The sequence below is a fragment of the Phocoena sinus genome, chromosome 1, assembly GCF_008692025.1.
Source record: "Phocoena sinus isolate mPhoSin1 chromosome 1, mPhoSin1.pri, whole genome shotgun sequence".
NCBI lineage: Eukaryota > Metazoa > Chordata > Mammalia > Artiodactyla > Phocoenidae > Phocoena > Phocoena sinus.
This window is the reverse complement of record NC_045763.1, coordinates 69,682,286-69,709,334: the sequence shown is the minus strand read 5'-3', so window position 1 is coordinate 69,709,334 and position 27,049 is coordinate 69,682,286. Positions and strand designations below refer to the sequence as shown.

General features: G+C 35.7%; 1 protein-coding gene and 1 non-coding gene across 3 annotated transcripts in view; one reads left to right on the top strand and one right to left on the bottom strand.

Moving 5' to 3' along the window:
• Positions 1-1,063: 1,063 nt before the first annotated feature.
• The window catches only part of ADGRL4 (adhesion G protein-coupled receptor L4), a 121,928-nt gene continuing 95,942 nt past the window's right edge, over positions 1,064-27,049 (top strand). The window contains exons 1-2 of one of the 2 annotated variants that reach the window (XM_032647622.1): positions 1,064-1,408; positions 2,751-2,900. In XM_032647622.1, the coding sequence (XP_032503513.1) occupies positions 1,387-1,408; positions 2,751-2,900 (172 nt within the window). In that variant the 5' untranslated portion in view covers positions 1,064-1,386. The remainder of the gene's footprint in view (positions 1,409-2,750; positions 2,901-27,049) is intronic. The other variant, XM_032647629.1, reaches the window with a different exon arrangement.
• Positions 22,657-22,763, bottom strand: LOC116745675. The gene has a single exon (XR_004347517.1). It is a non-coding gene; the product is annotated as a U6 spliceosomal RNA (small nuclear RNA).

Here is a 27,049-nt window from a genome sequence, read left to right as displayed (position 1 = left end):
GCTAGAAAATGCAATAGAGAGCCAAGGACAGATGTCTATACATAAGTACTTGTATCATTGTGACTTGTGTCATTGTGACTAGTTTCAGCTGTTGCCCCACTATTTATAATCTTTTTGGAGTCCAAGGGCCATGACTTGATCATCTTTGTGAGGGTACTCTCTGTGCAAAGTAGATTCTTAGCAGATGTTTGTTCAATTAAACAGAACATATATGAAATGTGACAAAGGTGTGCCCAACTGTTTTTAGGTGGAATGACTTGTGTCAGTGACACAAACGTCCGTTATTTCTTTTCTTTAAATCAGCTTTATTGAGGTATAATTTCCATGTGATAAAAGGCACAATTTTAAGAGATGAGTTCTGCCAGATGCATGCATTTAGGTAACCAGCCTCCCAATCAAAATGAATAGTATTCCTATTACCCCACGTTTCCCTCTGTGTCTTTCTGCAGTGAATCCTCACTCCCCACTCCAACCTCAAGCAACCACTGGTCTGCTTTCTGTCTTATAGATCAGCCTTGCCTGCCAGATATTTTTAATTTTTACACTAAAAGTGTTTCAACCTGAATGATCCGTATCTATGTAATCAACTCATATGTAGTAACATGAAAGGAAAGCTATACACGATGCACCAGGCGTTCTGGGGAGGGTGCTGGTGAGGAGAGGGGTAAATTTTAGTTGAAAGTGGAAAACAGCATCTTGTATTTCATAGCCATTTAATTCTCGACACTTGGCTTTTCTGTTTGATTGTTTTTTACTCAGTCATTTTATACACGATTCTAACCTGTAGGCTCTGTAGGCAAGACAGAGTATCTTTATTCTACACTCTGGAACCCTGAGTCCCCATAAGGTGCGGCCTCAGTGCTGGAAACCAAGGCCCTGTTGTTTGGATCCAAGTTTCCAGCCTACTTCTGGGCCCAGAGTTCTTTAGGGAAACGTGTTACTGAAGAAAAAAAAAAAAAGCTGTGTCCCGGAATTGAGGTTGTAGGAAGGACCCCTGATAGGCAGTTCGGTAGGTTCTCTCGGGGCGGGGCGGGGTACGCTCCACTGAACTCTGGAACGCATTGTCTTTGAGGGCAACACCCTGAACGCTGCCCGCGGGAAGGGGACAGAATCCCCCCGAGGGGTGCGCGGAGCGCAGCGGGCCGGCAGCCCCGAGGCCAGGGGTGAGGTCAGGGTGGCCTGGGGGCCGGGCCCGGACGTGGCCTGCAGACTCAGCGCTGGACGAGCGCACTCACACAAAAGAGGCCGGAAAGTGGCGGGAGGAAGCGGGCGCGTCACGGGGGCCGCAGCCGGGAGCCTGGCGCGCCCGCCCCGCCGCGTCCCAGGTACACAGCCCGCTCGCCCCGCCGCTCCGCCACCGCCACCGCCACGACCGCGGCGCCGCCAATGAGACTCCTTCCGCTCCTAGGTGAGTGCCCGCGCCCCGGTCGCCCGGCTGCCCCGGGCCAGCACCTGTAGGGAATAGGCTATTTCCAAGGTGGAACTCACGTGCCGAGTGCATTTAGCCAAGACTCCAGGGGGAATTGACACAGTCCTTCTCAGGATGTTTTTCTCCTTGGCCTTTCAACTCTGGAGTTCGATATTCAGTACCCAGGGACCAAGTCATCTTTTTATTCCTGCTGACAAAGTCCTCAAAGTCCCAGACTTTGACCTTTCTTCTGATCTTCCCCCCAAGACATTTGGGAAATCCAAACCATTAACACTTGTGGGAGGTTTCCTGGCCTTTCAAGGGGACTGCTGGCCCAGACTTTGGGTTCCTTTAAAATACCATTTCGATGATACTGTGCGGAAAGAAAATAAATCACATCTTTGAAGCCGAATTAATTCTGGTTTAGACAGTATATACAGCCCTGTGTGAGGCTAGGATTTAGAAATGAATGTTTAAGAATCTCTTGTTACCAGATGAGGACAGTTTATCTCGGATGACTGTTTTCAGAGTAATGACTTGCATGATTCAAAACTGTCCATCCCAAGCGTGTTTGTCTTGAGAAGGCCTAGGACAACAATAAAAAAGGAACGTCCTACCCTTTTCCTTATCGTTTCCTAACAGCCCACAAAACACCATTGCCAACTTTGTTTTCAAAAACTCTGAAATAAAGGCTTGTTCTCTCTTATGCTGCATGTTATTGGTCATGTTTGTCTAGTGTTCCATTTCTGGAAGATCGATCTTTGACCAGTATGTTGAGTTGATTTTTTCCCCCTCTAATGGGAGAAAATGGAAAAGAAACTTTATTATGGAAAAGTCAGAATTTTAAAAGATAGAGTACAGAAAAAAAAAAAAAAATGCATTTGTCCTCCTGAATGGTATATATTGCTCTTCATCTTAAAATAACACAGATTTGACTTTGAAAAGACACAAATAGTTCACCTTGATTTCTTTCTGCACAGAATCATTCCCAGGGGAGGGATATTACTTTACAATCATGCAGCTACCTTTAAAAGTATCTCACCTCAAGGTGAAGGGTCCAGTGATGTAAGAATGCTATTTTCTTCATAAAGCCAGGTTGCTCACTACATTTTAGCTTGGTTGAGGTTTACTTGATAGACACTGAGACTGAAGAAAAACGTTACATTTTTTACTCACTTGCTCATGTCCTGTTATTTACCTAAATCCTCCTTTGGGAAATTCTCATAATGCATTTATCTAAATGGAAAGAAAGAAGGATAGTAATGTGTATGTCATCTAACTCAACAGTGGGAGAAGGTTTTTCTTTTTCTTTTTGAAAAGGTGTATTCTCTATTTTCTTTAGTGGGTTTTTCCACTTTGCTGAATTGTTGCTACACTCAGAATTGTACCAGGACACCTTGTCTCCCAAATGCAAAATGTGAAATACGGAATGGAGCTGAAGGCTGCTATTGCAACATTGGATTTTCAGGAAATGGTGTCACAATTTGTGAAGGTAGACAATCTTTATTACCTCCTTTGCAGTATATTGTAAGATTAAATTCTGATATGACTGCTTTTTTCTTATCGAGAAGTTAAGTTGTCTTACTTTATACTGTTTGGTTTCATGCTATTGATAAAAAAGCTTAATTAACGAAACGATAAGTTTAAACTTCCCAGGTCAAAATTTATACTTGATTATGGACTTTTGATGACTCCATGCATATCTTATTTTGGGTAAAGATTGCCCTTGAACTTAAGCTGGAAAACTAGGTTCTGAGAGCAGAGTCAATACCTTCAGGAACAGAAGAACAGAGAATTCATGAAGTCCAGGCTATACCCACATGTGTTGCCCTCAGATACCTTCCTTAGTACTTGCCTATCTAAATTTGAGAATACCATTAAGAGATTCGAGGTTTTCTCCTGCATACCCTGGATATATACCCCGGAGAGAGAGAGAGAGAGAGAAAGACAATTTTAAAATATATTCTTTTCTGAAAAAGTAGATCCCATTTATGGAACTTTAGGCTAGAGCCCAGAGCAAGAATGCCAGGAAAGTTCCTTCTAGGCTACAATTTAGCCCATTGACTTGATGAACAGAACACTATCCCATAATCAAATTTAAGTGATTTCTTGTCTGTGATCTCCATCACCACCATGCCTCTTCTTTCCTCAAGCTTCACCCAGTCTTTATTCTCTCTTTCATTTTTAGTAGAATCTAGTTTAACTAGGTCAATAGAACAACATTCTATGTAGGAGAGAGTGAGGAAAAAAAAAGTTCCAAGCTATGTAAATTAGTTTTAAAATATAATTAAATGGAAGTCTCAGACTCGAACTGTGTGGTATTACACTCCTAAATGTATTTAAGATAACATGGACTTTTTCTAATTAAGCCAGGATATTGTACAGTGTTAATACTGCATGTGTTTGCTTACAGCATAAACAAGTTGTGTCTCATGATTCAATTTGATAGGCTCTTAAAAAAGATTAGGGGGGGAGGAGGGATATAAAAAAAAAAAAGATTAAATATGCCGTATATAGTAAGACCAGACCTCATCACAATTAGTTTAATGCTTAAAAATGTGGAGCAAAGCTACAGTTGCTTAATGGTGCATTAGATCAGGCATTTCTGCTTGTACATACAGCCGGGATTTGTAATTTACTATTCTACAAGCACTACAAAATTCTTTCCATAAATAATCTTAGATTTTTATTGTGTACTTAATTGAATGGCATTATGTCAAGTTGATAGTTGAGTGACCTTCGAAATATGGCATCAAACATATTAGTGCGCTTTTCCACTAATCATTACAAATTGTACCAGAGTACTTCATAAGCAGTGTTGCCTTTTTGTTATTTAGATACTTTTCAAGTGTCATGATTACCATCATTAACATCAATAGTTTTTCACAATTTGGACCTTCAGCAGCCAAGCAGTTCATAATCATGTTTTTAATGATTTCTTTTAAAAACACCTCTTCCATTATCCAATGCAATTGTTTTTCCCCCTGCTGTTTAGTCAATAGTCAGCTGAAGGGCAGAAAATATTTTCTGTTGAAAATAAAAATATTTCAAGAGCTTTGGCCCTGAAATTTCTTTTCACACAGAACACAGTTTGTAATGGGAATTTTTTTTCTTTTCAAGTTCTTCTTAAATTCCCTTCTTATTTGAAGAATGGTACATATACACTTGTGTTAATATTCACAATCTGAGGTTTATAATATCCTCTTAAAACTGTTCAAACAGTGGTTTTCATCTTTTTCACATTTTATTAATCCACTGGCAAATTTGGGACACTTTTTTCAGTAAATATATTTAATATGATTTTTGGAATCAAAACATTGTGTTTTCAACTGCTGACTCGTCTAGGTTATATTTTGGGTTTGAAGAATCTTGTTGGCTTTTTTCATCTCTAAGGAGATTCCCCATCTTTCCTTATCTTTCTCTAAGATTGTTAGTAGGTATCTAAGAAATCACTGGACAGAATTTTTGTTACAGAAGATGCCTGCTTCTTGAGGAGTGAAAATTGTTGTTTTTTGGCATCATTTACGTCATCTTCATCATCTTCATAAAATCTGGCTCCCTCCAAGGCACGCCAAATAAATGTCATGATAATAACCCAAGCTTACTCAATGTATTCTGTTCCAAGAGCTAGTTTTGAACAAGTTATTTAGACTTTGGATTACGTGGTCCCACAGAAACAAGTTTTAATAGTAGTGAATTTGTTTCACTTAATTATCTTTTTATTGAACAAGTATTTGTTGAGCACTTTCATCATCATCATTATCACGATCATCATCAGGATAGTTAAGCTGTATTGTTCACTTAGTCCAAGATATTAATTAGCACAACATCTTCATCCGTTATTATTCCCATTTTATCTATAAGGAAATACAGTGTTAAGAAGGTTAAGTGAAAATCTCAAGTGACACAATAAATAAGTAGTGGAGCCAAGATTTGAGCCCAAGTCTGTCTAATTCCAGTGCCTGTATTATTACTCACTCTGTTTGACCATAAGGCCTCTGCTTAACAGATACTGCTATGCCCTTGGGTTAAAATAATCAATAAGAATTGACCTTGATTTCTAATATATCTGAGGACAGTTACAGAACTATGTTAATAATTTGATACAATGTTATAAAAGAGATAAGTTTGAGGTGTGCAGTCAACAGCAAGGACGTTTTCCAAGTAGAGGTGACATTTATGCTCAGAATTGAGAATAAATAGGTTTTATTAAGACGAACAAAGTGACAGAGAGAAGTCAGGCAAAAGGAATCAGCAGTAACAAAGGCCTAGAAGTTGAACATGTGTGTTTTTTTTTTTTAAGGAGCTCCAAGTATTTCATGCTGGATATATATCACAGGTATCTTAGTTGAGGGGTCAATGGCAATTAAGTCAAGATGTCAAAGATATGGACTTTATTCTGTTAACAAAAGAAAGCCTTTGGCAGGTATTAAGTAGCTGAGTTACATGATAGATTTTATGTATTAGAAAGATAACCCCATTAGGTAGAGTAAGAACGGATTAGCAAGGGTCAACTCACAAAGGCCATTTACCTAACCTGTAAAACCAATGGTACAGTTCATTATACTTTATGCTCCATCTGCCCAATGTACTTTAATCTTCATATCAAGCAGTTGAAATAAAAACTACAGATGCTGTCTTTTACTTACAAACAGTATTATTACTGGTTTTAACTAGCTTCTGTTGAACTCCACACTATAGCCTTTTGCATAGGAGAGAAGCAGGACTCTGAAAGCTTAAGTGAGTTCCCCAGTGTCCCAGGCTAAAGTGATAAAGTTAGGACTCAAACCCTGGAATCTCAGCCTTCTCTAAATTACCAAAAATGTCAGCGTATTACCAGTCACCTGACATAATTAGTTTAGTACAGATTTTTAAACCAAATTGGTGGAACAGTACCATTTTAATAGGAATGTATTTATTACCACTTTATTGAGGTATTAATGGGAATTTATTACATTCTTATCTTTATGCTGACATGTAAGTGTATTTTAAGATAGGAGGTGAAAAAGTGTGGAGAAATTTGGGGGTACCTTTAAAGGCTTTTGAAATTGTTGATGATGTTTAACTATAAAATGTAGGTTATTTTAGTTCTTTAAACATATATTACTATTGCCGTTCCTTATGGCTCTTAGTACATTTTTGACTACCTTCTAGTGCACAGTAGTTACAAATATAGGAAGATAAAGATCCCTCCTCCCCCAGGTAATTATGAAAGTGTTAAAAAAAAGGGAAGGAAGGTTAGAAGGGCTGAAAGAATCTTTGGCTACACCTAAAACACTATATTGCTTGAGTTGGAATAAACTGAGCTGTGAGAAGCAAGAAGCAGGAACCAGTGGAAGGATGCAGTGCATTGCATGTTTGGGTGTAAGGATGGGGGGTGGTGAGAAAATAGTCTCCCTACTCTCATATCAGCTCATTAAGTGGGGCTGTTTTCTGGGAAGTTCCATGGAATGAGAATGGGTAGGAGGAAAACAACTGCCCCAGGTAAGGAGAGGAATGGTCAGGAAGGATGTAATTGACTACCAGTACGCATGTATAAAAATCTTTTCAGAGCTTGAGACATGCCTATTATGCCTATTATGAACAACATTACAAGCACTTTACAGAAAATAATGAAGTCTTGGTGCCTGACTCAGGGAGACATACTGTATGATTAAAAAGTAGTTTTTCATTATTATCTAATAACCATACATAATCTTGTAAAATTCAACTGGAAGAATATCATAATAAACTAGAGAGCAGTATGAGGCTGGTAAAGGTAAAGAGAACAGTGTCACAGTAGCTATCTAAAGAGCAGAATGTGAGAGAAATATTAATTAAAATAGTCCACTAGCATGAATCTGCCCAGGATAAAATAGAAGTGTTGAGGACATGTGATTGCTTCCATAACAATTTTTTCTTTAGTAATAAAGAGGATGCTCATCAAAATGCGCAAACCAATAGTCATCAGAACAGACGCAAAGCATACAAAATGTGTATGTCATGAATATACACATCGTTAACACAATTAGATATACTATCTAAACTATGTCCTACAAGTAATAACTGTAGCTGTAAATATTTAACAAAATGATAATATCCGTAATAGAAATGTGAACAGAAAAATAACTCTTACGTACTCTTCTTTGCATCACATCTCAATGATATTTCACATTTAATAATGATATATACATATAGTCAAAGCTATATAACATACATATACCTTTTCACTTTTATGAGGTATAGTCACATTCTGTATGTGAATGATTTTTCAGAACAAACATGCCAGAATAACAAACTAATTGGTATCACCCATTTCTCACTCAAGTAAATATCATTGTCTAAGATGGTTTAATTATGAAAATGATGCTACCAGTGCTTAAAATTTTATTAGAACTCTTACTTTATAATTTATATGTGTAATATATTAAATTTAAATAAATTATTTAAGTATATATATATATTTTTCCTGTCCTCAATGGCAATGAGATTTTGAGAGTGGATTTAATCTTCAGAAACAGCTAAGAGAAACTTTTAACCAAATCTGATGGGTGAAGTGGAAGATTAATTGCCAAAATGGTTTTAAGAAAATGGTGTGTGGTTATAAAGTAATATGAGATGAAATATTTTTCATGAGTAGCATGGAACAAAGATAGTTTTTTAAGTTTTGAAATGTTTTGATATTGCATATAATAGCAAGATCACTAGAATAAATGTACTGACTTTCAAGTTGTTAATTCTTATTGGGATGCTTAAGTTCTGTTGTTTGCTTAAAGATAGTTGTATTATTTTCACGCATTCATTTCATAAGCATTATCTGTTCTTTATGAATCCAATTCCAAACGGCATTGTTAATATCTCTAGCTCTAAAAGTAACAAAGATAAACCCAACACATTGTTGAACTAGATTCTAAGTGTATACCAGCTTACTTAGAAATATTTTCGTTAATACAAATATTTTATGAAATAAACCTTACAGTGTAGGACAAAAATGTCATAAAATGTATCAGTGCATTTTGGCAAACATGTCAAGTATTTTCTTATATCATAAGCATCATCATTACCTTTTTAAAACATCATCATTACCTTTACTTATTTCAACAATTGGAATATTCATTTTGGCCCTGTCATTTTTGAAACCTAGCTTTGAAAATTTAGAGTATGGTACCCTTAATAATTTAGCATACCAACATTTTATTTCTGTTACCAAAAAAGATGGTCCATCAGTTTAGTTCTGTCATGATCTGGCAAATTAAATAGTCTGGTTACCAAAGTTAGTCTATTTATTGAGTGAGACCATTGGAACAAAAACAAGGAAAGTTAAAGTTTATAATTGTCTTTAAATTGTACTGATATTTAACTTCTGTGGAGTTACATACCCAGAAGATAGAGTGCATCAAAACTGCCTGGATCAGGTCCCTCTAGAAAAGCGATTTTTCACAGCAGCTTCTAAATCTTTTTTGTCTTAGGGCTGCAAATGGGTATCTTTTGAATATTTGTTTTCATTTCTCATCTGGCATCATCAGCTCTCCTAGTAGTTCATCTACAACTTTTCTTATCCTTTTACATTTGTTACATTTTGTGGTATTGAAACTTAGGAGTACAGAATTGAGTAGCAGCCAGGGCTAGCATTTTCTTTGATTTTTCCCTTTCTCTCTCTCTTTTTCTCTCTGCCTCCCTCTCTATGTCTTTTTCTCTTTTCTTCTTGTTCCAGTCCATAGAAGGAGGTGTCTTCTGGTTTTTAAGGAATATTTAAGGAATATTTGAAGATTTAGAAATCTATGTCTCAATAACATTACATCCACATCTTCCTTCATATGTAATATGTTACTAAAAACCCTTGAGGAAGCAAAATTTCTTTTGTAAAACAAGTGTATTTTTACATACTCCAGAGGAATTTTCTAGGAAAATGAATACTAATACAAACTTGAAAAAGTATGAACTCTAACATGCTTCTAGATAGCTGTGTATCAAATTTTTTTAAAGTGAGATGCATATTTTCTTGGGCCTTCTTGTACTGAATGGAAACTGTAACCTGTTTAAAAACAGATAGTCTAAATTAACCCAAGGCTTACATTCCAGGATGCATGATTTCTGTGAACTTCATCCAAATAAATAAAATACCTTTGCCAATTTCAGAAATTCTTTTCCTTGTAACTAGAAATATGACCTCTTTCGTCTGTTGACAAGAAGGGTTACACAATAGAGAGAACAAACTCAAGCACAATAATTAAGTAGAACCTCCTCAAAAAATCTCTGTAAGATTACAAACTCTTTTACCATACAAAAAGAGAAAAATAAAAGAATAAACCATTATAGAAACCATCTTTAAGCTAGTATTTTATTTTTAAAAAGAAAAGGAAAAAAGAACTTGTGTCATTTGAGTTTTGCTGATCAGCTCCACAGTTTTAAAACTAAAAACTTCTCCATATCTCCCCCTCTATTTGTATAGCTGATTCACTTTGTTATAAAGCAGAAACTAACACACCATTGTAAAGCAATTATAGTCCAATAACAATGTTAAAAAACTAAAAACTAAAAACTTCTCTTATCTAACTTGACAAGGTCATTTTTTGCAGACTAAGTTTCAGGAATCATTTTTCTAAGTCATCCTGTTTCATGTTTATTTCACTGGACAGATATGACAATGAATGAGATACAAACTAAGAAGTATCCTGAGTTCTTAAAGAAAAGTTTAATATGAATATATGGTTTTGGATTTTCCCAACTAATCTATAATGAAATGTGAAAATGTTTCTTCATGTAGAAGTCTCATTTATTTTTGATTACTTTTTAATCAGTATTATCTACATGGATTCATTGCATATTTAGAATCAGAAAAGTAATATCAGATAACTAATGGCACAGAGAATTAAACAGAAATAGTAAAAATCAACACAGAACTTCTGAGTTCTAATATCAATAATCAAAAATACTTACTCAAATTTCTGTGTTAAATCAATCCTAGATAAGACTTACTATCTGATTTGACATTATCAGAGTGATGGTTTTTTTTTTTTCAAGTGAAGACTATCAATTTGTTTTTCCTGTAGGCTAAAATGTTGATTCATCATATATATCTATTTATATATATATATATACGTCATATAATATGTGTTGCTGATGATAAAGCATCAATAGCAATAAAATTGGATATCATTTTTCTAGCATTAGTTTTCATTTTTTGCATGCAAAGTGAACATGGCAGTTGTACCATCTTATATTTTATGTTCAGTCATATCTTTAGGAACTGCTAGGAAATTTAAATTAAGTGAAAATTGTGCTCTAAATGTGGAATTTTCAGACATTTTAAACCTCTGTTGCTTTTCAAGAAAATATTGGCATAAAGAAGAACAAAGGAATTTGGAGATAGCACCTTTAACACCGTAAAGTGACTCAACGAGTCTCAATTTTTTCGCTTTGCTTATTAAAATTCTATTATTTTGTCAATATTTTAAGATTGCTAACTTCATTTTGCAAAATTGATGATATTTCTTTTGTTGTTGGAATGTCAATTTTCTACAGTCCCAGTTTTAATAGGGCATTAGCATACTTCATAGCCAACTCCCAGTTATTTTGGAAGCAAATTAACCAGTCTTCTGATTATCCATTTTTGCATTATTTCTCTTCATCCTTACTTAGTCTCTTTAATGCTTAAATACGGAACTTTAGATTTACAGCTTATTCACAAAGGAAGAATAATAATATTGATATTAATTTGAGTGCTTTCTCTGAGCTACCATCTATTCTAAGCACTTTACATGAATTTGTAAATTTAATCCTTATAACAACTCTGAAGTAAAAGCTAGTATTATTCTCAATTTATAGGTTAAATAATTTTCCCAGAGAAAGTACCTTCAAACAGTCTTCTCATATGATCTTCAAACTACTATGTGAATTAAGTCTGCAAATAATGAAATTGAATCTCATTAAGAAAAAAATGAATTATTTTGGTTCTACCCCTCCTACCTCAATTCTGCTTTTTTTGTGCTACATTATCAAAACAACTGATAAAAAGAAAAAAAAATGTGTGGCGTGTATATTTATGATACCTTAGGAATAAGTACAGAGAGATTAACACTATTTACAAGTTTTAATAGCTTGATGAAAATCATAGGCCAGGAACAATTGTTTAACTCCTGCTTATCTATCTCTTTCAAGCCCAGTGAATTGAAAATAAAATCAGTGAAATCAAAGGAGGCTCATGAGAAGTCTACAAATTAAGAGTGAACTTCTCAAAATAGAATCCAGTGCTACGAATGGGGGTAGTTCAATGTACACAGAGAAGGCTTCAGTGAAGATGGTGTCTTCTCCCTATGGTGGTCATATTCTTTACCCTTCCCCGAAAGGGAGTGGAAATCTAAGTGATTGGTTGAGACATTATTTTCCTAAAGCTGTACAGATTGGTCTCCCTATTTCCCATTGGTGTTTGCTCCCAAATAAAGCCAAGAAAATACTCTCAAAGGAAACTTTGTCATCTGCCTGTCATCACTTAAGGTGCAAATTAATACCACCTTTCTGCCCACTCCCCATCTATGCTACCTGGAATAATGCCTGAAACTTGCCCCACCCACGTATGCAGCAAACCCAGAACTCTTGCACTAAAGAGGTTGTAATTGTCAGGCAAAACCTGGGTCATGGTACCTGTGATAATCAACATTGTTCTTTAGTTATAAACATAAGCGTCTTTTAAGGATAGCAAGTCATTGGAGAAAAGCCAAAAATACAAACACAAAGATGAATAAATAGAACTGGCCTGAAAAAGATACTTTCTAAGGAGAGAAAGGTTGAAGGAAAAACTCCAGTTGATACCCTCAAAGAGATCTCAAAAATTTTGCATCCTAACAAACAAAACAAATAGAATAGGCTTCTGTGTGTGAAAGAGCTATTATACCAGAAAAAATACTTTCTTCTTTGGTATATCCCATAACCTTTGTGCTACTCAATTCCTTGTACCTCCTTTATCCTTTTATTCATCTCCTTTTGTAGAAATCCATCAAGACAATAAACTGGTAAAATTGTCAGTAATGCAAGCAATTCTTAAAAATCACCAGAAGATTGAGACTAAAGTCTCTATTCCTGGGTTTTCTCTCCTATGAAAATGATCACACACCGAACAGGGAAACTACAAATTTCAATTTTTCTTACACATCAGAAGATACCCCTGGACTACATAAGTCAAGATATTCTTAAGTTCATCAGCTGAGCACAATCCCCCTTTTTATAATAACCCAATTTCACCCCCTTGTGATCTTTTCCATTATCTCTGCCTACAGCTCTCCCAAATTCCTCCCCTAGTTTATCTCAAAGGTAAAACAGGGTAGTCAATGTGTCTTTTGACCCTAATTCCATGATTTGCTGGTAATTTTTCACATTATAATGTCATTAATATGGGGATAGAGCCCATACTTGGTACCCAAGAATAGTGCATTGTTGTTGAAGAACCTCTGCTCCATTTGATTAAACTCAAACTTTGTTTTTGACTTACTTATAAATTCTGTCGTTATAATATTGTAATTATCTGCAATTTCCAACCTATGTTGTTTGTTTTCCCTGAGTAATTTCCTGAATTCACTGGCTAATAGTCTTGAGAGTTCATACAAAAAGATCTATTTTTCTCCTCCAATAAAATATATTTATCTTCTGATCTATGTTACTCCCAAATTGAGGCAATAACATGCAATAAAGCAGCAGAAAAATAATACCCAGAGATTGCAGAACTAAAAGGCAAAGATGGAAAATATGAGAGCAACATGGAGAACCTAATATTCATCTAATAGAAGTCTTATTAAAGTAGGATCAGACAAGATTTAGCAAAGGAAATAACAAAAGATATAAGACAATTTCCCAGAGCTTAATAAACACCTGAGTCTTCAGTTAAAAGAACCCTCTAATATTCAACTGTCTTTTGCATAATATGTTTGTGCCTTGCTTCTCAGCTTATGTTTAAGGAATACCTATTGATATCTTGCAATAAAAGAAGAGTATAGTTTACTTCATAACCTGTCATTTTTATTTATACATTCAAAATGTTTATTACCTTTGTGTACCTAAATAATAGAATATATAGACTTCTTCATTCCTGTAGCATAGGTGAAAATCTTCTCAAATCATGGGGACAGAGTGAGAAAAAGTGCTTTTCAAGACGACAGTTGAGTAACTCTTACCATCAGGAGAGTGAATAGATGCCAAGCAGCCAAAAATCAACAATGACCACTACAAGAAGAGTTTCTATCAATCCTCTGGGCCTCCATGTCTCTATTCATCTACTTTCATTTAACCCTTTTCTGAGACTAATTCTAGTTTAAGAAAGGAGGGGTATATTTTAGAAATACTGTGATATTACCCCATCATCTAAAATAATAAAATAATTACTACACCAAAGTCTTATCTTCCAGGTGCCCATTATTGGATTCCTTTCTTATATCCTTGTATCTCAATAACTGGGAGCTAGCCCTGTAATTTGAACCCTCCTAGTATGCCATGCCCGAGTAACTAAATTATCTGATAATAAATTCTCATATGACTGTGATGAGGTCTCCAAGCTTGTTATGTATATTCTAGTCCTGTTCAACTGGGACTGTTATGGTAATGGTCATTAATGTCTCTCTCAGCTTTAAAATTCTTTGATTCTGTTATTGTGAGACTTTTATTTGGACTGTAGTCAATATACAGTTCATCTACTTTTTGGGTAACTAATGGATTTTCGGCTCAATTTAAAACATGAAAATGAAACAGATATGGATTTTGGTCTCTTGCCTCTAAACTCAGTGCACTTTCCACTCTACTACCCTTCTTTTTACTGCGATCTCTGGAGCTGGCGTGACCAATGCAGGTGAGGCTTTCATCTACTGCTTGTGCTACCTTCTCCCTATTCATGGCCAAAACACCATCATGATATTCTTTTCTGCTGAACCAGGATGTGACCTCAAAGTTCTTCTCCAGGCAGATGTTACAAATCAGTAGAGGCAGGCACATAAATAGAACTTATTTTCCATTATTTCCATTATTGTTTTCTCTGGTGATTTCCTCCTTTGAAAGGAACTTCTGGACGAATCTTCAGTGAACCCCCTGTATTAGAGTGCTAAAAAGTAAGGTATTACATAGAATATGATCAGCAGGAGAAGTGCTATATCAGAGTCACCTGAATCATAAAAAAAAATAAACAAGAAGGCTATAAACCTTGATTTTTATATTTGCTCCCCTCTGGGGAAGGTTTAGTCACTGTTGTATGCAGTTGAGAGAACCCCTTTTGAATAAAATGATACACATATTCGTTATGTGGGGAGGAGGGTTATGATTCATGTGATTTTATAAGTACCATTTAATGAACAATCTGGAACAAAATGCTACAAAATAGAACTTGTCCTTGTGTTGCAATTTCAAAAGAACATTGATGATTGTTTATTTTTAACTGTGATGAGCCAGGGATGTTGAGAGTGGACTTGATCAGAGGGGCAGTCTTCTCAGCTGGAAACCTGTAGCTAAATTTCTCCATTCTGAGGATTTCATATAGTTCCAGGCATCAAAATACTTTGTGTCAGACAATAAATGGGACAGGATAATCAGCTGTGTGTGTGCTCAGGAAATAAATCAGGCACTTTCAATGTTGGAAAAATTATAAAGTGAGATTCATTGTCTAAAACTCAATACACATGTCACTTTCTTTGCAAGGCTTTTCTTATTTCTATATTTTAAGAATAATTGTTTGCTTTTTCATCTTCTTCTCATAATTCATTTTTTTTTACTTTTGCATCAATTCATGATATTGGAATAAGTGTTGATGGAGTTTGCCTGCTTTTCTTTTTTTTTTTTTTTTTTTTTTTTTTTTTTTTGGGTTACGCGGGCCTCTCACTGTTGTGGCCTCTCCCGTTGCGGAGGACAGGCTCCGGACGCGCAGGCCCAGCGGCCATGGCTCGCGGGCCCAGCCGCTCCGCGGCACGTGGGATCTTCCCAGACCGGGGCACGAACCCGCGTCCCCTGCATCGGCAGGCGGACTCTCAACCACTGCGCCACCAGGGAAGCCCATGCTTTTCTTTTTTTAACATCCTTATTGGAGTATAATTGCTTTACAATGTTGTGTTAGTTTCCTCTGTATAACAAAGTGAATCAGCTATATGCATACGTCTATCCCCATATCCCTTCCTTCTTGCGCCTCCCTCTCACCCTCCTTATCCCACCCCTCTAGGTGGTCGCAAATCACTGAGCTGATCTCCCTGTGCTATGCAGCTGCTTCCCACTAGCTATCGATTTTACATTTGGTAGTGTATATATGTCCGTGACACTCTCTCACTTCATCCCAGCTTGCCCTTCCCCCTCCCCGTGTCCTCCAGGACAGGAATAAAGACACAGACATAGAGAATGCCTGTTTTTTAATAGTGCCTGGGGAATCCCAACAGTGACTGCTGTTTGAAGAGAGTAACTAATTCTTATTCTTGAGTGGATCCTTGGAAACTACCAAAATTCCTTGGATCCAATCTGTAAAATACTATGGATTGTTTTTGAGTGGTTACTCTGATTGGTTGGTGCCCCATTCTTATTGTTCCTTGCCTATGCTGAATTTATTAAGACACTGTGGGTGGTATTGCTGCTTGCATGAATCAGCACTTAGATTTGCTTGAATTCTATACATTGTAAGAGACCCATATAGCAAGACTACATTAGATATAATCCCATCCCAAATATTTTGCTGTAAATAAAGACTGTCCATTATAGCCAGATAGAAAATGTGCATGAATGATCAGTTTGCTTAATAAACTTCACATTGGTTTTCTCCAAACTGTCTTTCCCTGTTTCATTTTGAGTGATCAACTGTGCAAGACTGAATTTCCATTAACTTATCTATTGCTCTTTTGAACATTTTCCTGAATTAGGAAGCAGTATGTGCTATAGCAGGGACATTTGCAATATTGGCACTAATACCTTGTGATGACCTCCTGTTTTTGAAGCACCCTGGCCCTAATCTTCAGAGTCCCAGGAGTCACATTGACTACGGTATTTTTTTTCTGCATCTGATGTGTCACATATGCTGTTTTCATAGAAATCCTAGTAATTGTGAAATTATTAGCACTTAGAAAAATGATATTTTCATTTCTAAGCATATTAGTACTTTGTTCTTTCTTTAATTTCAAAACAATTTTATTCTGTGTTGTTGAAAATATCTGTCTCACATTTATCACTCTTTCCCATGAACTAATCTTTTTAAATACAACATTACATGAAGCTGTATTTATTCTTCAGGTGAAGTTTTATCTGTTTTTGCATTAGTATGTACAAAGTGAAGGACAAATTTTATTTTGTTTTTTATCAAACTCTAAATTTGATTAGATAGAATAAATTATCACATGAATGAATTGGGAAGAAAAAATATTCTTAATCTCTGTAACTTTAAATTATTTCATTAAAATTTTAATACTTCCAATATATAAAGATTATGAAGAAAATATTGTCTTCATCTACAAAAATGTTGTGTTTAATTTTAAAGAATGTGTTGTAACCCTTCCTAAGAGTTATTCACTTCCTTGATTTAGGAAGCATTCTTTTCATGCTCTCTAGCAGTGCTGAAATCAACTAAAAGAGTATATGTTTAGGAGGATGTGGGAAAAATGTTTTGAAAAACTCTAATGTATTATCTCAGATAATTTCTTCTTCTTGTCTTCTTGAGATATGATTTTATATCCCATATTTTACCGACCATCAAACTGGTGCCAAAATCTGAATTTATAATAAATCAATTTTTTAATTTGTTGGTCAGCTGTATGAGATGATACCACTGTGTAGTGTACATTATACAGCATCTGTATAAATGTATCAAGCATTTTGAATGTTAAAAAACAGAACAAATCATATTTGTCTGCCTTGAAAGTCGTGATTTTCTGGATATTAAAAAATTAAGGCAGTATTACTGATACATTTCAGCTGCTTTAACTATTTTGGTCCATTGCCATTGAGGGAAAAGGTAACAGGGCTTAAATTACTGTAGTCTCATGTGTAGTTGTGGGTAGAGTGAGAATAAGGATTTTAGGAGGAAAAAACATTCTGTTTAAAGAAATTGGAATATAGAGAAAGAACTCCAGCACCTGAATAATAGACGATGGTATTTTATATTCAAGTCAAAGAGTTTTCATTAAGAATGAGATTATTTTGAGTGTCATTGGCCTGAAAAGCTCGATTCCTGCCAAGTCCCTTTAAATGGAATGTACTGCACGGTAATGGTATTTCCCGTATTAACGTGATTTTTCCCGCAATGTTATGTTCTGATAATTTATATTACCAAGAAATCTGGATTAATATACAGTATCAGAGATTCTCTTTATAACTGTTTAAAAGTTCCCAAACAAATTGCTAGAAGATAGAATGCCAGACTGTTCAAAGCCTGTACTTATTTTAAGGAGGAAATTAATACTTTGGTCCTTCATTTGCCATGGAAAAAGATAAAGACATTCTCTAGGAAGATTAGAATCCAGCCAAACATTGTAGGCTATATATAGCATACAAAGCCTTGTGCCATTTGTGAAAATGCTATCAGGGGGAAAACCCAATGAGTGAGTTTCTGTACTGTATGTTTTAGGGACACAGATTTAATTTAGAGATTATGGTTTGAAAATAAAATTTACTGTAAGAGTGTTTTTAGCTGATAAGAAATTGATTTTGTGACCTTGTTACACATTAATTGAACTATCTGGCAATATGCCTTGACGAGGTTTAAGGAACCATACACACTTGGAACCATATCATTCCTTCATGTTGAACTTGCTAGTTAATCACTTTGTTACCATTAGGGGGAAGGAAACTACCCTTTGTGTGGCATCTGAATAATCTTCTATGGCGTAACAAGTGGTTTTTATGTAATTGGCATTATATTTAGTTGTTTCACTATATTGAAGGTGGAGTCATTTAAGAGTGTTATCCTTATAGATTAACATGGTATTTTGTATTTTCTAATACTTTAAAGGTTATATTTATAAAATCAAAAATAAAGTGTGTGCACATGAGCACAGACATAAAAATTATTTGTTATTTAAATTATTCAGTGAATTTTAGAATGTAGTTTTTAAGAACTTACAGTAGAATGAAGGTAGTCAGGTTATTAGTGTTCTACATGTCTTACATGCTAGCTTATTTAACAGGTGTTAACTCAGGATATATTTACAGAGGAAAAAATGAATTGCAGAGGAGAGTTCAAACAAATTGTGAAATTTGTAAAGTCTTACCAAAGAACACCAAAATATATATATTTTTTCCTTGAGATTCTTTGGGTTGACTCACCAGGTCAGTTATATATGCAATAATTATGCAGAAAAGTGGGCATCTCCACTTTATTTCTCTTTTGTGGATATAACCTCAGAACTAAAATTTGGGTCATGTTTCTTTAGTGATATCATGCTGTTAGCCCTCTGCAGATCAAGAACACACACTGAGTCTTAAAGAATTTGTTATTAAAAATGTCACTGGAGTCATGTTTAACATTTAAGTGGGAAGAAATGTGCTGTTTTTTGTACATTTTTGATAATTAAAGTTGACTTGTGCAGACAACTAAATCAATTTTGACGAGACTGAACAGAAGTTGAGGTGGTCCTAACACTTGCTTGATAGTTTTGTATTTGTGGAAAAATTTTGATATTTTGAAGTAAGAGAGTTCTATATCCTTTGTGTCAGAAAGGTTCTTATGCTAGGTTTCCTGGTGCCATATGGAGGATCTGTTCTGAAGATAATTTCTGGACCTTTATAAACACAGAAACCTATTGAGAATACTAAAAAAAGTACAACAAATCTCTGTTGTATATGCAATGCAGGAAAGCAAGCAGATGCCTGATTATAGTGTTGTGTTTGTTCAATGAATGTTATGTTCCCTGCAGCAGTTTCATAATGGTATACTATGTGGAGAAGACTGTTTTTTTAAATATGTTTTGGACTTTGAATTTCAGTTTATTAGTAGACAAATATGTCAGAAAATTTTCAATAGAGGCAGTAATTGTTGTTTTATAATCAATAATCTCTATACTTATCCTTTTAAATGATCAGATGGTTGCTTTAAGAATAAAGAAGTATGAAGTTAATATGAATTTAAGCTAGGTTTTAGATTATAACCCATAATATACTTTATTGTGTTTAGAAAAGAAAACTTAAGTCTTATTGATTACTGGAGATACAGTTTTCAAAAAAAGATTCCAGCGATTCATAAATTATGATCCAAGGACTTACTACTACTAATGCCTTAATATTTGCAGATCAATTCCTTTATTAATTGAAAAGAAATTGTCCTTACAACAATATTAAAACCGAATGACACACTTACAAATATGACACACTTAGAGAATAGAATTTAAAGCAAAATTTTGACATATGGTAAGTATTCAAATCTGGAATACCAAGTACAAATAATAAATATAGGAGGGGAAAAAATGGCTATAGTTTATTTCAAAGTAGATTTCAGCAGATGAAGCATTATAATGGAGACCTGCTTTGAAAATCTGTACCTCAACTTTTTAGATTCAGACACTATTGACACTTTGAACCAAGATCGATCCAAAGAAGCAGAGCTATAGAAGAAGCAGAGCTTCTGAGGAAGGCATCCCTGGGATCGAATCCTGGTTCCATCATTTGCTAGCTGTCATATTTGGACCGGTTGCTATGTCTTTGGTATATAAATAGTCTTATCAACTTCAAAATATTTTTGAGGCTAAAAGAAGATAATAAAAATATAGCATTTAGTTATGATACTGGCCATATAGAAAGGCCTCAGTAAGTGAACTGTTATTAATGTAAATCTGTCAGTCACTTTCTGCCGCATTGTTTTGGATAGGTTCATTCTTTTTCTACTTTCCCAAACTATCCAGAAAATCAGATGAAAATCATCTAGGCAGTTATGTTATAACAAGGTGCTCTTCTGCTTTTCCTAAATTCCACGAACAGCAACACATATGAGCACTTAACCATATACCTAGAATAAGGGTATATTAGTCCCTACTTGCTAATAGTTTATTAATCCTCAACTTACATTTTAGGCTTTCTGTGTCTGAAGGGAAAAAAAAATTAATCATTTACTTATTAGTAAGCTTTCTTTTTTTAAAATACATCTTTATTGGAGTATAATTGCTTCACAATGTGGTGTTAGTTTCTGCCGAACAACAAAGTGAATCAGCTGTATGCATACACATCCCCATATACCTTCCCTTTTGAGCCTTCCTCCCACACTCCCTATTCCATGCCTCTAGGTGGTCACAAAGCACCGAGCTGATCTCCATGTGCTATGCAGCAGCTTCCACCAGCCATCCATTTTACATTTGTTAGTGTATGTATGTCAGTACTACTCTCTCACTTACGTCCCAGCCTCCCCTTCCCCACTGTGCCCTCAAGTCCATTCTCAATGTCTCCATCTTTATTTCTGCCCTACCACTAGATTCATCACTACCATTTTTCTACATTCCATATATATGCATTAGCATATGGTATTATTTGTTTTTCTCTTTCTGACTTACTTTCCTCTGTATAACAGACTCTAGGTCTATCCACGTCATTACAAATAACTCAATTTCGTTCATTTTTATGGCTGAGTAATATTCCATTGTATGTATATGCCACATTTTCTTTATCCATTCTGTTGATGGACATTTAGGTTATTTCCATATCCTAGCTATTGTAAATAGTGCTGCAATAAACATTGTGTTACATGTATCTTTTTGAATTATGGTTTTTCTCAGGTATATGCCCAGTAGTGGGATTGCTGGGTCATAGGGTAATTCTGTTCTTAGATTTTTAAGTAATCTCCAAATAGTTCTCCATAGTGACTGTATCAAGTTACATTCCCACCAACAGTGCATAAGGGTTCCCTTTTCTCACACCTTCTCCAGCATTTATCCTTTCCAGGTTTTTTGATGATGGCCATTCTGACTGGTGGGAGGTAGTACCTCATTGTGGTTTTGATTTGCATTTCTCTAATGATTAGAGATGTTGAACATCTTTTCATCTGTTTGTTGGCCATCTGTATGTCTTCTTTGGAGAATGTCTATTTAGGTCTTCTGCCCATTTTTGGATTAGGTTGTTTTTTTCTTTTGATATTGAGCTTCATGAACTGCTTGTATATTTTGGAAATTAATCCGTTGTCAGTTGCTTCATTTGCAAATATTTTCTCCCATACTGATGGTTGTCTTTTTGTCTTCTTTATGGTTTCCTTTGCTGTGCAAAAGCTTTGAAGTTTCACTGGGTCCCATTTGTTTAGTTTTGTTTTTATTTCCATTACTCTAGAAGGTGGGTCGAAAAGGATCTTGCTGTGATTTATGTCATAGAGTGTTCTGCCTATGTTTTCCTCTAAGAGTTTTATACTGTCTCTCCTTACATTTAGGTCTTTAATACAATTTGAGTTTATTTTTGTGTATGGTGTTAGGAAGTGTTCTGATTTCATCCTTTTAATGTAGCTGTCCAGTTTTCCCAGCACCACTTATTGACGAGGCTGTCTTTGCTCCACTGTATATTCTTGCCTCCTTTGTTAAAGATAAGGTGACCATATGTGCGTGAGTTTATCTCTGGGCTTTCTATCCTGTTCCACTGATCTATATTTCTGTTTTTGTGCCAGTACCATACTGTCTTGATTACTGTAGCTTTGTAGTATAATCTGAAGTCAGGGAGCCTGATTCCTCCAGCTCCGTTTTACTTTCTCAAGATTGTTTTGGCAATTCGGGTTCTTTTGTGTTCCCATACAAATTGCAAAATTTTTTGTTCTAGTTCTGTGAAAAATGCCATTGGTAATTTGATAGGGATTGCATTGAATCTGTAGATTGCTTTGGGGAGTATAGTCATTTTCACAGTGTTGATTCTTCCAATCCAGGAACATGGTATATCTCTCCATCTGTTTGTATCATCTTTAATTTCTTTCACCAGTGTCTTATAGTTTTCTGCATGCAGATCTTTAGCCTCCTTAGGTAGTTTTTTTTTTTTTTTTTGTACTTAATGTATTTATTTGAAACATTGTACATGTCTTACTAAAGCATACTAATATTTTGTTACAGTGTGATAGGCAGTATAGCAGGCACCTCTGTGCAGGGGAACAGAACATCTTTTACAAATATACCATGTTTCACTGCACTTTCCCCTGGAAGAGCAGACTCTTCACTTTTTGGCGGCACTTTTTTTTTTAGTTCTGTTGGTATTATTTCCTCTAGAATACTTTCTTTTATTTTACCTGTTAGTCAACAAGGTGAATCTTTGCGGGGGTGTCTTTTAGAAATGCCATAAGGAGTACCAGGTGCAGACTACCACTATGGTCATCAAAAAATATGGAATGCTTCACAAATTTGCGTGTCATCCTTGCGCAGGGGCCATGCTAATCTTCTCTGTATCGTTCCAATTTTAGTATATGTGCTGCCGAAGCGAGCACTCCTTAGGTAGTTTTATTCCTAGGTATTTGATTCTTTTTGTTGCAGTGGTAAATAGGAGTGTTTCCTTAACTTCTCTTTCAGATTTTTCATTGTTAGTATATAGGAATGCAAGAGATTTCTGTGCATTAATTTTGTATCCTGCTACTTTACCAAATTCATTGATTAGCTCTAGTTTTTTGGTGGCATCTTTAAGATTTTCTATATATAGTATCATGTTATCTGCAAACAGTGACAGTTTTACTTCTTCTTTTCCCATTTGGATTCCTTTTATTTCTTTTTCTTCTCTGATTGCCATGGCTAAAACTTCCAAAACTATGTTGAATGATAGTGGTGAGAGTGGGCAGTCTTGTCTTTTTCTGATATTAAAAGAAATGCTTTCAGTTTTTCACCATTGAGAATGATGGCAGTGGGTTTGTCATATATGGCCTTTAGTATGTTGAGGTAGGTTCCCTCTGTGCCCACTTTCTGGAGGGTTTTTATCATAAATAGGTGTTAAATTTTGTCAAAACTTTTTTCTGCATCTATTGAGATTATCATGGTTTTTCTCCTTCAATTTGTTAATATGGTGTATCACATTGGTTGATTTGCATATATTGAAGAAACCTTGCATTCCTGGGATAAACCCCTCTTGATCATGGTGTATGATCCTTTTAATGTGCTGTTGGATTCTGTTTGCTAGTATTTTGTTGAGGATTTTTGCATCTATGTTCATCAGGGATATTGGTCTGTAATTTTCTTTTTTTGTGACATCTTTTTTCTGATTTTGGTATCAGGGTGATGTTGGCCTCGTGGAATGAGTTTGGGAGTATTCCTCCCTCTACTATATTTTGGAAGAGTTTGAAAAGGATAGGTGTTATCTCTTTTCTAAATGTTTGATAGAATTCGCCCATGAAGCCATCTGGCCGTGGGCTTTTGTTTATTGGAGGATTCTTAATCACTGCTTCAGTTTCAGTGCTTGTGATTTGTCTGTTCATATTTTCTATTTCTTCCTGATTCATTCTGGAAGGTGGTACTTTTATAATTATTTGTCCATTTCTTCCAGGTTGTCCATTTTACTGGCATATAGTTGCTTGTAGTAGTCTCTCCTGATCTTTTGTATTTCTGCGTTGTCAGTTGTTACTTCTTTTTCGTTTCTAATTCTGTTGATTTGAGTCTTCTCCCTTTTTTTCCTGATGAGTCTGGCTAATGGTTTACCAATTCTCAAGAAACCAGCTTATAGTTTTATTGATCTTTGCTATTGTTTCTTTCATTTCTTTTTCATTTATTTCTGGTCTGATCTTTATGATTTCTTTCCTTCTGTTAACTTTGAGGTTTTTTGTTCTTATTTCTCTAATTGCTTTAGGTGTAAGCTTAGGTTATTTGAGATTTTTTCTTGTTTCCTGAGGTAGGATTGTATTGCTATAAACTTCCCTCTTAGAGCTGCTTTTGCTGCATCACATAATTTTTGGGTTGTCATATTTCATTGTCATTTGTTTCTGGGTATTTTTTGATTTCCTCTTTGATTTCTTCAGTGATCTCTTGGTTATTTAGTAGCATGTTGTTTAGCCTCCATGTATTTGTATTTTTTTTTTTTCCTGTAATTGATATCTAGTCTCATAGCGTTGTGGTCGGAAAAGATGCTTGATGTGATTTCAGTTTTCTTAAATTTACCTATGCTTAAGTTGTGACCCAAGATGTGATCTATCCTGCATAATGTTCCACATGCACTTGCGAAGAAAGTGTATTCTGTTGTTTTTGGATGGAATGTCCTATAAGTATCAATTAAGTCCATCTGGTCTAATGTGTCATTTAAACTTTGTGTTTCCTTATTTATTTTCTGTTTGGATAATCTGTCCATTGTTGTGAGTGGGGTGTTAAAGTTCCCTACTATTATTGTGTTACTGTCAATTATCCTTGTGGTAATTTTTCAGACACCTCCTGCTTAAAACCCCAAAGGTCAGAAGAATTTTGAGGCCCCACCTTCATGCTCTGTATTCATACTGAAAATCAAGATCAAGTGAGCTTTTGCCCTTCTGCTCCACAAGAAGTTTCTGTCCTCCCTGAACTCCCCTTAGGACACCTACATTACCATTTGACAGTTGTACCACCCCAGTCAAACTCCCTAACTGGCACTGTCCTTGGAGTGGGTCACTCATGGCCAGAGTGTGTCTGGGCACTTGGTTCCAGAAGCAAAAGCCCCTCGGGGCTAGCCCCCCTCCTCCCCCACCTCACCAGGTCAGTGAAAAAATGATCAGAGTAGTGGTATTTCACTGGCAGCCTGCAAGTCCGGTGGACCCCACCCCACCCTCTCACAGGGACCGGAGTGTGCCAGTGGCCTCCCACTTATTCTACATCTCTCATTCTTTTCACCATGCCAGACTAGAGTTAAGCTCTACAAGGTCTTCTTTCTCCTCTGATTCCACCAAGCCTGTTCCCTTGGTTGTGTTTTCGCTGGATAGTAGGTAGGGACAATGGGAATCTCATTCATTCATTCATGTGCACCACTAATTAGATGACAAGGTATTTGGCTACCTGAAGAGAGTCATAGTTACTCCCACCATTTACCCAAGCTTCACTGAATTTCTTCACTTTGACATTCAGAGCACTGGGCAGAAATCACATCATGTCAACACCCATCACTGGCCTTTGTGAAGTAAGCTTTCTTTAAAGAGCAATTTTCATTCAATTACCTTTGTACCAATCACCTGTTCAGCTTGGTGGAAGACTGAATTTAAAGTAGAAGCACATTTAAAAAGAATATTTAGGAACTAATTACTTCCAAATTTATATATATAAATATATATATATGCCAATAAATTGTTTTTATAATTTATTGGCATGTATAATATAAAATGTTTAGCATTGAAGATACCTAGCATTGTGGTACCTAGTGGAGGATGTTAAGTACAGTAGGAAACATTTAAAAGTGTAAATTCTGAGAAAACAGTTTAGTCCACTTACTGTGAATATTTATCATAATTGAGTAATAAATTAATATTGCTTGAAAACACAGGATTTACATGAAAACTTGAACAAATCTACATATTATGAAACTCTAAATATTTTTCTTTGGCTTAACAAATCTCCCATTGAAATTAGCTATTTAAAAGTATATGAAGATTGTATAAAATGTAAAGGATGTTAAAAGACCCCCCCCCCCAAAAAAAATAAAAAAAGAATAAAGAGAGAGCTTCTCAACCCTGCTTACATATTAGAATCCACTCTGGAGCTTCTAAATTGCCATTCCTGGGCCCCATCCATGGCCAATCAGAATCTCTGGTGGCAGTGGCACAGAAGCATTGGGAGTTGTTTAAACTCCCCAGGTGATTCTAAAGTGCAAGAAGAATTGAGAACCTTTGTGGTAGATGAAGCTTTAAACCCTTAGGACCCTTAACCTTCTGGAAGTGAAGCTGCTGGTATGGGAAATGAATATAAGATTTTGCCTGATCCTAATGTTAAGCTTTTGCAACTTTCAATTAAAAAAGAAAAATAAAATGGAAACAAACAAATAAAAATCCACAAGCATATAAGAGAACCAGAGAAAATGCTCTGGGGACATTCTCATAGCTTATGGAAAAGTGATCTTAAGAATGCTTATATTAAAAAAAATGCTTAGGGCTTCCCTGGTGGTGCAGTGGTTGAGAGTCCGCCTGCCAATGCAGGGTACACGGGTTCATGCCCTGGTCCGGGAAGATCCCACATGCTGCGGAGCGGCTGGGCCTGTGAGCCATGGCCGCTGAGCCTGTGCCTCCAGAGCCTGTGCTCCACAACGGGAGAGGCCACAACAGTGAGAGGCCCGCGTACCACCAAAAAAAAAAAAAAAAAATGCTTATATTAAAAAAAAAAGTATATGAGGATTGTAAATCAACTATATTTCAATAAAAATTAAAAAACAAAACAAAAAAATGAACACTGATAAACAGATACACAGAAAAATAGATATTTCTCTATATGAGGTTTCTTTTTTTAATTAATTTATTTATTTAATTTATTTTGGCTGCACCAGGTCTTAGTTGTGGCACACTCAGTCTTCATTGTGGCACGCAGACTTCATGGTTGAAGCATGCGGAATCTTATTTACAGCCTGTGGCCTCTTAGTTGAGACATGCATGTGGGACTTAATTCCCTGACCAGGGATTGAACCCGGCCCCCTGCATTGGGAGCGTGGAGTCTTATCCACCGTGCCACCAGGGAAGTCCCAATATATGAGGTTTCTTTTAATTATTATTATGCAATTTTTAAAAAAGACTTGCAGGATACTTTAGCTTAAAGCTTATTTGAATAGAGAAATATATATATGTGTGTA